The 14,059-nt window shown below is 39.0% G+C and overlaps 1 protein-coding gene across 1 annotated transcript in view; it reads right to left on the bottom strand.

Annotated features, from left to right (window-relative positions):
• Nucleotides 1–4,519: 4,519 nt before the first annotated feature.
• The window catches only part of LOC123516254 (proteoglycan 4-like), a 380,397-nt gene continuing 370,857 nt past the window's right edge, over nucleotides 4,520–14,059 (bottom strand). The window contains exon 20 of the mRNA XM_045275485.1: nucleotides 4,520–8,968. Within this exon, the coding sequence (XP_045131420.1) occupies nucleotides 8,319–8,968 (650 nt within the window). The 3' untranslated portion in view covers nucleotides 4,520–8,318. The remainder of the gene's footprint in view (nucleotides 8,969–14,059) is intronic.

Consider the following 14,059-nt stretch of genomic DNA (forward strand, 5'->3'; position numbering starts at 1 on the left):
TTGTGCAGTCTGTTATTGTCAAATGCTATCTATTGTAGACCCAAATTTATCATACATGACCCACACTAACTATTGTATATTCAGTGATGCAAAGTCACACTGAAAGAAGCACTGTTTAAGCTATAGCAAGCATAGGAGGAAGAGTGACATACTAATGTGTGTGTCTCCACCTTGAACCAGTACTGCTATGAACCACCTACATCATACAACAAAGTTGCACAATTACAAAATTAATATTCTTTTTAAATTTATTAACTTCAATGCAAAATTGCAACACCAATGCAGACTAAGGCCAGAATTCCAAAAGCATTGTAGAATAAAGAGTCCCATCAGGCTTCTAACAGCCCCCTACCAAAACACTTAGATAGCCTAGATGGAGTGTGAGCTAGATTAGAATGCATGGTTCACTGTTCACTGTCCTACTGAAATGCTCACACCTGCTCTGCAATTTTGTCTAAATTGATTACTTTAGTACATTCTTTTTCCTTTTATACTATCTCAAAAGAATAAGGTTTGATTGTTGGCAATAGAAAGGAATAAGAATTAAATTAACAAAAAAACAAAACAAAGAAGTCAGTGGAATATTTTTGCTGGTGATATTCGTGTAATTTTTTTTTCATTTTAATTATGATCATTGATATCACTATTATTTCTAACATTGCACATTAGAAATTTCTTTGCACTAAAGCTTCGCATCTCATAACTATAGTTGATAAATATTTCAACAATAATTTTTTTTATTATAATAATTATTTTATTATTATTATTATTATTATTATTATTATTATTGTTATTATTATTATCATTATTATTATTTATTTATCATTAGTTATTATTATTATCACATGTCATTATTATGATTTCACAATAATAACCATGATGATGATTATGATTATGATGAAAATGAATTATACAGCAAAAAATGCTAACGTAAATGAACGTTAGATGAGATAGCTGCCACGCTTGCTTCAGGGTGATGGTGTACTTTTTTGTAAGTTTAACCTGTAGACTGGTAAATAAAAAAATTAATCCCCCTCTAGTAACAGGGGTTCTGTGGGAAATCAGGAGCAGGGTGAAGCAGTGAAACTACTGCACGAGATGGTTATGGCCCTCTGTGTAACAGTTAGGACTTTGATAAGTTTGTTTTTTATGTCAACAAAAATTTGTCATTTACAGATATCCATCGATCTTCCAAATGTTTTGATAGTTTTTATTCCTAATAATTCACTATATATCATATGAATATAAATAACTCACTATATATCATCACCTTTACTTGAATTCCTTTCAGATATTTGCTTGAGGTCACCAGATAAAAAAAATTTTCCTTTGCCTCCTGATTCCTGATTTTTTGGCAAAGACTTCACTTTCAGCTGAGGAAGATTCAGTGTTCCTGCTGTCACTAATGCAGAAACATGTAACTGCACTGCTTCTTTTTTTTTACCTTAGGGATATTACACATTGGACACTTGTTTCCCTGGGCAGTGTTATGTCAGCTATCAGAGTACTGCAAATTCTTCCATTGTTGGTTTCTTTGGCATTTTTTGAGTGGGAGAATAGTTGTGATGCTCCTTTCCTGCCTGCTCTTGTTTTGCTCCTCTGTCTTGGGGTATAATGTGGCTCTCACCTCAGGACATATCCTTGGCATAGCAGGTTTCTGTGGTGTGTGTCTATGGGAGTGAATATTGCTTTAGGTGTGAGGTCATCCTCCCTCCTATACTTCAGATTCAGTAAGAGCTAAAGAATAGAACATGGGTCTTAAGGGCAACTCAATTCAATTGTATTTGTTTAATTCCTATTTCATGGTGCTGTTAGACATGAGTGTAAGTTTGTATTAGGAATGAAGGTTTTAATAATAATCATGGTCAAGTATGTTGTTAAGAATAAAAAAGACCTATTTTGTATTTCAGATCCTATTTTCATGCCTTTTAAAGACCATCAAGTTTCCTCCAATTATATTTTTTTCAAGTAGTATTACTCTAACCACTTACAGAATTGCTAACTACAGTAATTTTTAGGAACCTAATCCCTGTAGTGGGGAAGCGAATAGTGTATCATAACCTGGTTTCATTTAAGGCCATTTCACTCCAGATGTGATGCTAGGCAAGCCACTCTCTGCTGACTTTGTTTGCTTTGGGCATATTCACACTGAAAGCTATGTCTGTCTGTGAGATACAAGCTGAACACACTGACAGCCTGACAGTTCCTCAAGTTGAGGAGTCAGGTCACTTGGGTCAGAGTGAGGTGTGGGACAGCGGTAGGTGAAAAGCGGGTCTCTTGGGATGAGAGCACAAAGGCAGGAATGCCAAGGGGGCATGAGTCATCCAAACTTTGGCTGGAAAAATTGCCTGCCCACCGATCTTGGAAGCAATGAGGGCAATGTGGTGGGTGTGTGTCCCATAGCTTTGCATCTGGTGTGAACACAGCTGTTGGAAATACACTTGAGGTGATTGTAAGCCATGTAGCATTGCACCACGTGCATGGTATAATTCATCACAGTTGTCTGCTGGTCACCCAGCCAGCCTTTCCCATTATGGAGCGAGCTCAGAGCTCATAGACCGATCTTTGGGTAGGACTGAGACTACAACACACTCCAAACACCGGGAAAGCAAGGTCACAACCTCTCGAATTACATCCTGTACCTACTTGCTGCTAGGTGAACAGGGGCTACACATCAAGAGGCTTGCCCATTTGCCTCGCCATGCTCAGGACTTGAACCCGGACCTTCTCAATTGTGAGCTGAGCGTGCTACCCACTACACTTCACATCTGGTGTGAAACAGCCTTTAAGGTTTCATTTGTGTACGTCTCGTGATCAAATGATGCTGTAGCAGCTTCATTATGCAGTCAGAGGGATTAGATGAAGAAGTACATTCTTGACTCCTTCATTTACTCTTTATTAATTTGGTAGCTAGTTCCATTTTATTTACACATTTGAGAACAAAAATGTTGAAAGTTGTAATTGATCAGTGATCACCAGGACAGCCAAGACCTGAATAAAAGTGATTTCTTAAGTTTCTTAAGTTAAGACCCAAGGTAAAGGCAGGGGCTAAATGACCTCTGAAATATGACCTCCAATTACACCTTTGACAACAAACATTAAGTTCACTGTGGTTAATCCTTTCACACCACTACTCTGAAAAATATAACTCAAGAAAAGAAAAAATAGTGGGGTTTTGTACTTAAGGATTCAAATTGGGAGTCCAAATAAGGGCTCAGTTACGCATTTGAGAACAAAGTTGTAACTTGTATGGAATTATCCCCCTCCTCACTCATGACAAAAATGTAACTTAAGAAAGGGTCAATGCCGTCATTGAAATTTAAGAAGGGGTCTAAAGGGCCGAGAGGTTTAAAATATGTACCAATTACTCTTTTGAGAACAAATCTAGAATTCATCTTGATTACTCCTTTAGTATCACCAATTGAAAATATAGAACTTAAGAAAAGAAAAACTGTGGATTTTGTACTTAAGACCAGTACAAATTGGGGTACAAAAAAGATATCAATTACACATACGAGAACAAAGCTGAAATTGGTATGGAATTATCCCTACTCCTCACTAGTCATGAAAATGCATCTTAAGAAAGGATCAAGCTTAGCATTTTATCTGAAGGAGTTTATTGAATTTGGAAGAGCTGCATTGAATATGTCAGAACAACACAGGAATGACAAATATTTAAAAAAAAAAGTATAAGTATTTGTAAGTTTGATATTGAATTATAAAACAAATTTGTATTTGATACTACTATTCATCAGGCCAACATTATACTATTGAATGAATCCAATCTAATAAAATTTTTACAGTTCTATTTTGTCAAAAACATGCCGCTATATCAATAATCTTATGAAAGAAAAAAAATAATAATGATGCTTCTCTGATGCTTCTTTGTTCGCAAAAATGTAATTGAAGGTCACATTTTGGGGTCATTCAGGCCCTGCCTTCACCTTAGGCCAGGAAAAGAATGCAAAACTTAAGAAATCACTTTTATCCATATCCTGGCAACCACTGATCAAATACAACTTTCAAACCTTTAATTTCTAAATGTGTAAATGAAATGGAGCCAGGTCCCAGACTAAATATTTTAGCTTTGTCTTAAGTACTACTATACTAGGTACTAGGATTTGGTTATATTGAACTTGATAATAAAGAGAAGGCTCACCTATTGTTGTTGTTAGAAGCAGGTCAAAAATAGACGTGGTTGATCCAAGTGTAGCTTTTCACGTCACTTCAGTTTTTTAAGTAGAGGCCTAACAAACAAATTTGTATTACATGATGACCCTCCTTAAAATCCAAAGTAACATTCTCATAACCAGTAACTCTTTAGGTTCTTCACATTCATCTGTTCTTTCACAATTCATACAGATTTTCTCAGAACACTTAATAGTGACACTTGCCTCTTTATCCCATTCTAATGCCTTAGTGTTTGATCTTTTCCTCTCAAGGGAGACCTTTTTTAGAGGCCATCTATGTGTGTGATTGAAGTATCCTGGATAATATTAAGGAATAAGGCAACACACAATGAAGCTGTACATTTAATAATAAGGTCTGTGCTATGGGTACATTCAGCAAGGTCAGATTCACAACTCAAGGGTCCAGGCATGAGGGTGCTCACCTCTCAACTCATTTGTCAAAGCATATAAAATGTGAATGATTATTTGTTGACACTAGAAAATTACAAAATATTACAAAATAAAACACTAATACAATTGTTGTTTATTTCCAGATAACTAAGAATTCACAACTGAAATCGTAATTAAGGAATAAAAAGGAAAATAAAATATATAAATTCCTTTATTGATGATGTCCTAAATTTTAAAGTGAGTTTGAGTTTTGGGGCAAGCAGTTCCTGATGCTGACACCTGGAAACTTATGCAAGAAATTTTGACTAGAAGCATAAACAGCATCGTGGTGGAGGAGACACCCCATGGTGGAGGGGCAGTGGCAACAAGCCACTGGGGTCTCTGATGGGAGTGGAGACTCCTCAGGTTGAAGAATCCTAATACTTGGAGTATAAATCTAATCAAGTCATGAATAATGCATTAATAAAAATAATTTACATATTTTTTGCGGAAAAGAAACCTAATGCTGCTGTATGACTGTAGTTAACATTTTCCTAATTTGCTTGAAGCTGAGGATACTTGTTTTCAACTATAGTCAAGGACGGGGAACATGTGTGTGTGTGTGTGTGTGTGTGTGTGTGTGTGTGTGTGTGTGTGTGTGTGTGTGTGTGTGTGTGTTTGTTTACATGGTTGCATAAAGGTTACTTGTATTGTATCACAATAACATTTAATGATAATTTGTTTAATATCATGATTGCTTAATTTAATTTCATTGGCACTTTATTTCTGAAAACTTCTTGGGTTTCAAAATAATCTGCAGCATATGTTTAAATACAAATTTAATAAATTCTGAGAGAAAGCCACTGAAACTTTTGAGAATAGTTAGTTAAATCCTGCACTTTGAGACATGAAAAGTGTTTACTGGAATGTGTGAAGTCATAACAAAAAGCCTACTATATTATATAAACAAGGTGTATTAAAATAAGAAACCCCCAGCCCAGAACTCTCACCATGGGACACTTTTAGTGATGGTGAACTTCACCAGAGACTGGGTCAGCCCAGTACAGTGGGTATAGCCAACACTATACTAATTGTAACAATATAAACAGCTTCACCATTCAAAATAATATGCTTACATCACTGGCAGTTTTCATAGTGAGAACAACTCAGTTACTTTCGTACTTCATTAACACTGAATACTTTGTAATATTCTTTGGTATAACTCTTAGTAAAAAAAATAATAAAAATGAAAAAAAAAAAGCTAATAGTTTATAATTTTGATACATACTACACAACAGCAGAATAGATGAACTGAAGAGCTAGGATTTGATAACTTATTTAAATATCGCACCATTGTGATTTCCTTATAGGATGCCTCATGAATGAGATCAAAGAGATCAAAGGACTTGCTACCTCCAAGATTCCTAGTGAATCAGGATATGCTTATAGGCATTAGAATTAAGGCTGAGATGGAAATGCCAAGTTTGACCCAAGTTCCCGATGATGGTACAAAAATTCTTAATTCTATACCCAAACTTCAGAAGAGAAATGAAAGAATGGTTATTCTTTCTATATGACACACAGGAGGAAGGTGTGTGAGCATGTCTGTGTTTGTGTATACATCTATTTATGGTATGCAGGACGTGAATTCTGCTTGGTGTGGGTGTGTTGGTGTGTGTGGATGGTGGGTGGGAAGGGATTACTATTCATCATGGATTAAAGAATCGTATATTGGACTCATAATTGTCAACTCTACCCTCCTAGAGGCAGCTTACTATTTCAGTTAATGGGTAAAGCTGTGATCTTTTACAAGTCCCCACCCCGTGTTGCTCAAAGAAAACAAACAACTTGTTCATTAATGGGGAAAAAATAAAAAAAAATCATCCTGGCAAGGGGCAGCCAGGAACAGTATCACTGACTTTGCAGTGTGTGTGTGTGTGTGTGTGTGTGTGTGTGTGTGTGTGTGTGTGTGTGTGTGTGTGTGTGTGCATGCACGCACTTAACCCGATTGATTTACACACTGTAGTGCACAGGATTTGAGCTTGAAGCTCTCATCTGCCTACATTTGTTTGCTATAATTTTGAATGTAGCAATAAACTTTGTGTTATCCTTTCCTTTCAAAAGAACTATGTGCAGCTTTAATGTTCATACTTTTGACACTGAGTATGTGAGGCAACACACTATTTTGCATATAGTCCTAAAATTCACCAGTAAGATTTAAGATATGTTTGGGTGGTTCCCCCTTCACTTAATTTGGTACACTGCAGTTTTGAGACTTTCTTTAAGAACCTAACAATCCTTACATTCACCATTTCCTTTACAACCATCAGTACATTATGCTAAGAGAGGTTATTATAGGGGCATTCTCGTTACAGCCATTTATATTTTTTCAGATAAAGTTGTATAATTACAAATCTCTTTCATTGAACAGTTCAGGTAACAAATACCATTACAAATTAACAAGTGAGTATAAACGCTCTACACATCTCGAGTATTCCTTCACATGTCAATCAGATGAATGACTTCTCTCAAACTGTTGCCCAGCTGGAGGAACAAATAGATAATCATTCATGTCATGTTTTTTGGCTCTTCCTTATTTTTCAGGCATTTAATGAAACTATAAGGCTCTATTGATTATGATAGACTCCAATATGCAACTAAATCTTTTAAAGTCTACTGTCACATTAATCTCATATATGTACATCAGTTTTCTTTTCTTTGCATTATGAGGTGTTTGAAGCATTCCTCCTGTAAAGGTCATATGCTAATTGTTTTTGTATTGTTAAAGGACCAGTACCAAGACGAAAATATATACTTTAACCTTAGAAGTATACAATGGTCAGCTAAACTGTACTCAGATTCTCCAATTATTAGTTCCTTTCTTCATTACAGTGAAGTTAATGTTAAGGATTAGAATGTGTGTGCCAGACTGCAAAGATCATATGGCACTATAGAGTAATCAGAGAAGCTGTACAAATTTTACCTTCCCATTTGTTTGAGTAATGGAGTTGTGGATTATGAATATTTTGTAAGATTATTAAGTAGTAAAATTTTCTTCTCTCCTTTCATATCCTCCTTTTACTTTTATTTTAAAAAGCTTTCAGCAATGACCATGAGCAACAGGAATTTCTGATCTCACTTGGCATTATATATATGAAAAAATCTTGGCAGTTTTGCCTTTCATTCTCACTTCTTTTGGTTGAATGCTAAACATACAGAAACTAAATCTTATATATGATAATATAAACAATCACATTCTTAGCCTATAGCAAGTGCCTTGTATAAGAAAACCTCACAGGATATACTATACTGCGTAGCTGGAGTAAATAAAGTCCAGAGAGAGTTGAACAGCATCTAGATTAACTAAGAAAAATAGTATGAGTACTGCGATTAAATGTCTGGCTGAACTGATGACCTGTGGGTTTTCTAATACCATTTACTTTAGATGCGCTGTTATTTATGGTCCTACATTCAAAGCAAGACCACTAACGTTGGAAGTAACAACCCCTATATTCATTAAAATCTGCATTCAGTTATAATCTAACAGCTCATCTCTATGATAATACTCATGAAGATGTATCCCTCTGTTGGTAACCATAATCAATGATTTATTTATATATATATATATATATATATATATATATATATATATATATATATATATTTTTTTTTTGTATTTTCACTTGTGAACTAGGATAATAATTTCATCTTCATAAATATATCAGTTGTAATTAAAATATGGCTAGCAAATTTGGGCACCTAGACTTTGCTGGGAGGATCTTTATCTTTGGGTCCTCCCCAGAATGAATCAAAACGAGTGCGAGCTTTGTCAAGTGCATCTGTTACTGTCCTACCAGAAGAGGGAGAGACTAGGGATGGAGGCTTAGACTCTTGGGCTGCACCGACACTCTGAGTTTGTGGGTAATAAGGGGCATCTGGAGCCTCTAGGACACGATATGGGGAACCTTTAGGCTTAGTTGGAGGATCAATGGGTGCCTCAAGGACCCTGTATGGTGAAGGCTTGATTGGGGCCTCTGGCTTTGTAGGCGACTGATCCGGAAGATCCTTGATATCTGATGGTGCTCCTGGAGCTTCTAACACACGGTAACCTCCACTCTTGGGTTGTGCTGGTTCTAGGGGTGCTTCTAGAACTTTGTATGCTCCAGATTTAGGTGAATTAGTGGTTGGTGCAGAAGGTTGATCAAACATAAAGGAAGGATCATCTAAGCATCTTAAGTTGGTGCCTGGAACATTACGAACACCAACTGGCTTTGATTCAGCTTTTCCATCCTTTGCAGGCTCGGAAGGAAGGGGCACTTCAGGCTTGGTAGGAGATGGAGTCCCTGAACTCTTGCCATTCATACCATTGAGGGAACCAAACATGGACATTGTCATTGAATCAACCGCACCTGAAAGAACCACCACCCATGCAGTCAGATACAGGTATTAGTCGAATGCATTTTTAAGTCACTTAAGCACTGGTGCTACCAAAGACCCCAAAAGGTATACTTCACTTGCAATAAGGTAAGCCCAAGTGAAATTAAACTTTTTCCAATAAATGCATGTGCTTTACTTATATTAGAGTGCTATGAGGAGGAAGTTTCTCTGAAAATACAGGGTTCATTAGAAGTAGTATTGGTATTTTTTTTTAAAAAAGGAAGATTTTTAAAATTGTGTAACTCATTATTAACAAAGGAATGCTGTTGGTATGAATGCTTGTACCATTCACAGGTGAAGAAGACAGGTATTACAAGCTTGAAATAATTCAAAATATTGTTACTACAAGTCTACTAAAAAGTAGATTCACCATGATTTGAAAGTTGAGTGCTATTACTGAAATTATATTTTTCAACAAGATCTTTCCCTTCAGCTTCAGAAAATTCCTGGAAAGATGCCGGGGTACCTGACATTAAGGATTCTTTTTTGACACCTGTCTCATTCACTTGATTATTATGACTGTCAGGAAATGGTGGAGGATAAGTAGTATTATCTGCATCTGATGAAAAGGGATTATTGTTAAAGACAGATGGCATTGCAGAAAATGGAGCATTATTTTTTTCAGAGTTTGCTTGAAATTCTCCTTCCATATCTGTCTCAATTTCAAACATTAGAGTGTCGGAAGGATGTTCAGATGATGAGCTCATATTTGTTTTGTCTGATAGCGACTCGTACACAGACATTTCAAAAGGATTAACTATTGTGGCATTGTTTGACTGTAGTTCATTGGTATCAGCAGAATTTGTTTGATGAAGTACCTCACTTGTTGGCTGAAATTCTGAGAAATTAGTATTTAGAAACATTTTGCCTTCTTCATATTGTGCTTCAGCTATCGATGATGTGTGGCTTTCTGCATTAGCATGAAATAGGTAGTCATGGTTATCTACAGGATTGAAACTGTTAGATGCACCATAATTGTCATTATATTTATCTGTACTGTTATGCGAACTAACAGTTCTGTTGATATCTAGGGAAGGAATTTTGTTTTCATTGTTATATTTGACTGTGTGAAAGACAGCAAAGTCTTCAGATATGTTATTAGTGTCATCTGATACTGATGTATTTGAGTCTTTCTTCACTGGAAGAATATCAACTTCATGTTCAAAGACAGTCTCTGAAGAATTTTCTGATTTGAAATCGGTAGAATCTGGACCAGAAATCCCTACAACTTTCATGTCGTTAGAATTCAGTTGTTTTGAAGTATAGTCATGACTAGTATCAGTGATACTATATTCTGATTCCAATGAACTCTGTTGAACATTTACTTGGCTCTCCCCTGAGATTGGTAAATGTTCATCCTCGGAGATTGTATCATCATTATCAGCAGCTTTTGGAAGGACATGCTGAGTGGGAGATGATACCTGTGCATGCTTTTGGGACAACCAGGCATTAGATGAATGTGAAGGAGATTCATTGACAGAGGACAAGGAATTCTCATTTGAATCATATTCAGGCATTGAAGTGGTGAAATTGAATATTGAATCATCTTCATGCAGTGGAGATGAATCATTATCTTCATGGAGAGAAAATGATACATGTGTGGAATGGGTATTCTTTATGGAAGGTGAAAATTCTGGGTTCCAGTGTGGAGAAGAATGTAATGCTTGAAGAGAAGAATCATTTACTGTGGAATTGATATTCTCGTGGACAAATGTAGCTGAAGATTTTGTATGAGAATCTGTGATACAGGATGATTGTTCCTCAGGATATGGGATATCAGTTCCTTCATTTAGAACTGGGGAGGGAGATTCTTGTCTTATAGGACTAGATTCTGTATGAAGATCTTGGAGATGACTTTCTTGCAGGAATGGGTTATAAGTTATGGGATTTGATTCTGCCACAGACATTTGGGAATAGGGTTCTCCTTCCAGAACTTTGTATTGGGATCTTTCTTGATCAGCAGAAGAAAGAGTTTCATTTTCATAGGTGTAATGAAGTTCTGCTTCTGGGAGTAGAGACTGAGTTTCAGCTAGAGGGGAATAATTTTCTTTATCAGGGGAATGGAATTTTGCTTCCAGAACTGGGGACTGTGATTCTTCTCTTACAACTGTGGGATTTGAATGAATTTCCAGGGGTGAGGAAAGACCTTCTGCTTCTGGAAGTGGGGAACTGGATTTTCCATCTTGAATTTGGGAATAGGATTCTGATTGCAAAACTGAGGAATGGGCATGTTTATCATTAACATGAGAGCATGATTCTAACTCAGGAACTGGGTAGTCAGATTCCTTATCATGAATTGAAGAGTGTGGTTCTAAGTCCAGAACTTGAGAATTAAAATTTTTTTCCAAAATTGGAGAATGGGATTCTACAACAGGAATTTGAGAATAGAGATCTGATTCATGAGCTACGAAATGAGATTCTACATTAGGAGCTGGCGAATGGCATTTTGCTTCCAGAACTGGGGATTGAGATTCATGTTCTAGACATAGGGGATTGAATTCTTCATCTGCAACTGGGGAATTGGGTTCTGCATGAAGAACTGGGGAATGGAGATCTGCTTCCAGGAGTGGGGAATGGGTTTCTGTTTCCAGAACTGGGGAATGAGATTTTGCTTTCATAATTGGAAGATCAGATTCTATTTCCAAGACTGGGAACTCTGCCTTTAGAACAGTGGAAGTAAATTCTACATCAGGAATTGAGGAATAAGATTCACCTGGAACTGGAGAATGGGATTCACCTTTAAGAACTGAGGAATGGGATTCAACATTAGAAACTGGGGAATGGGATTCTTCTATAATTGCTGGAGACTGATCATCCATATCCAGATTTGGGGAAAGGAAGTCTGCTTCTAGAACCTCTGATTGAGATTCCACTTCTAGTTTTGGGGAAAGGGATTGTAACTGCAGGACTGAGGATTGCATATCTCCTTCCAAAACTGGAGAATGAGATCTTGCTTTCACAGCCAGGGAATGGGATTCTAAATTAGGAATGGGAGCATAGGATTTGACATCACCAATCAGATAATGGGAATCTTCTAGCCCTGGGAGTGGAGACTCAAGTTTTGGAACTGGTGAATGGGATTCTTCATCAGGAAGCTGGGAATAGGATTCTACTTCCTGAAGTGTGGAGTGGGGTGCTACTTTCATGACTGGGGAGTGGGGTGCTACTTTCATGACTGGGGAGTGAGGTGCTACTTCCATGACTGGGGAGTGGGGTGCTGCTTCCATGACTGGGGAGTGGGGTGCTGCTTCCATGACTGGGGAGTGGGGTGCTGCTTCCATGACTGGGGAGTGGGGGGGAGTGGGGTGCTGCTTCCATGACTGGGGAGTGAGGTGCTACTTCCATGACTGGGGAGTGGGTGCTGCTTCCATGACTGGGGAGTGGGGTGCTGCTTCCATGACTGGGGAGTGGGGTGCTACTTCCATGACTGGGGAGTGGGGTGCTGCTTCCATGACTGGGGAGTGGGGTGCTGCTTCCATGACTGGGGAGTGGGGTGCTGCTTCCATGACTGGGGAGTGGGGTGCTGCTTCCATGACTGGGGAGTGGGGTGCTGCTTCCATGACTGGGGAGTGGGGTGCTGCTTCCATGACTGGGGAGTGGGGTGCTGCTTCCATGACTGGGGAGTGGGGTGCTGCTTCCATGACTGGGGAGTGGGGTGCTGCTTCCATGACTGGGGAGTGGGGTGCTGCTTCCATGACTGGGGAGTGGGGTGCTGCTTCCATGACTGGGGAGTGGGGTGCTGCTTCAAAGTTTGGGAAGTAAGATTCTACTTCCATGGATGACAAGTAGGATTCTGTTCTCATCACTGGGGAATTAGCTTGTGCTTCTAGAGCTGGTACACAGGAATCTTCAGCAGCAATGGGGGAGTGAGAGTCAGCAGGAATTGGGGAGTAGGAAGCAGTAGGAATTGGGGAGTGGGAATCATCAGGAATTGGGGAGTGGGAGTCAGCAGGAATTGGGGAGTGGGAGTCAGCAGGAATTGGGGAGTGGGAGTCAGCATAAAAAATGGGAGAATAGGAAGCAGCAGGAATTGGGGAGTGGGAGTCAGCATCAGGAATTGGAGAGTAGGAAGCAGTAGGAATTGGAGAGTGGGAGTCAGCATCAGGAATTGGAGAGTAGGAAGCAGTAGGAATTAGGGAGTGGGAATCAGCATCAGGAATTGGAGAGTGGGAGTCAGCATCAGGAATTGGAGAGTGGGAATCAGCAGAAATTGGGGAGTGGGAGTCGGCATCAGGAATTGGAGAGTAGGAAGCAGTAGGAATTGGGGAGTGGGAATCAGCAGGAATTGGGGAGTGGGAGTCAACATCAGGAATTGGAGAGTGGGAGTCAGCATCAGGAATTGGAGTGTGGGAATCAGCAGGAATTGGGGAGTGGGAGTCGGCATCAGGAATTGGAGAGTAGGAAGCAGTAGGAATTGGGGAGTGGGAATCAGCAGGAATTGGGGAGTGGGAGTCAACATCAGGAATTGGAGAGTGGGAGTCAGCATCAGGAATTAGAGAGTAGGAATCAGCAGGAATTGGGGAGTGGGAGTCACCAGGAATTGGGGAGTGGGAATCAGCAGGAATTGGGGAGTGGGAGTCAGCATCAGGAATTAGAGAGTAGGAATCAGCAGGAATTGGGGAGTGGGAATCAGCAGGAATTGGAGAGTGGGAGTCAGCATCAGGAATTGGAGAGTAGGAATCAGCAGGAATTGGGGAGTGGGAATCAGCAATCAGCAGGAATTGGGGAGTGGGAATCAGCAGGAATTGGAGTGGGAATCAGCAGGAATTGGGAGTCAGCATCAGGAATTGGAGAGTGGGAATCAGCAGGAATTGGAGAGTGGGAGTCAGCATCAGGAATTGGAGAGTAGGAATCAGCAGGAATTGGAGAGTGGGAATCAGCAGGAATTGGAGAGTGGGAGTCAGCATCAGGAATTGGAGAGTAGGAATCAGCAGGAATTGGGGAGTGGGAATCAGCAGGAATTGGAGAGTGGGAGTCAGCATCAGGAATTGGAGAGTAGGAATCAGCAGGAATTGGGGAGTGGGAGTCAGCAGGAATTGGGGAGTGGGAATCAGCAGGAATTG

Source organism: Portunus trituberculatus, chromosome 40 (genome assembly GCF_017591435.1).
Source record: "Portunus trituberculatus isolate SZX2019 chromosome 40, ASM1759143v1, whole genome shotgun sequence".
Classification (NCBI taxonomy): domain Eukaryota; kingdom Metazoa; phylum Arthropoda; class Malacostraca; order Decapoda; family Portunidae; genus Portunus; species Portunus trituberculatus.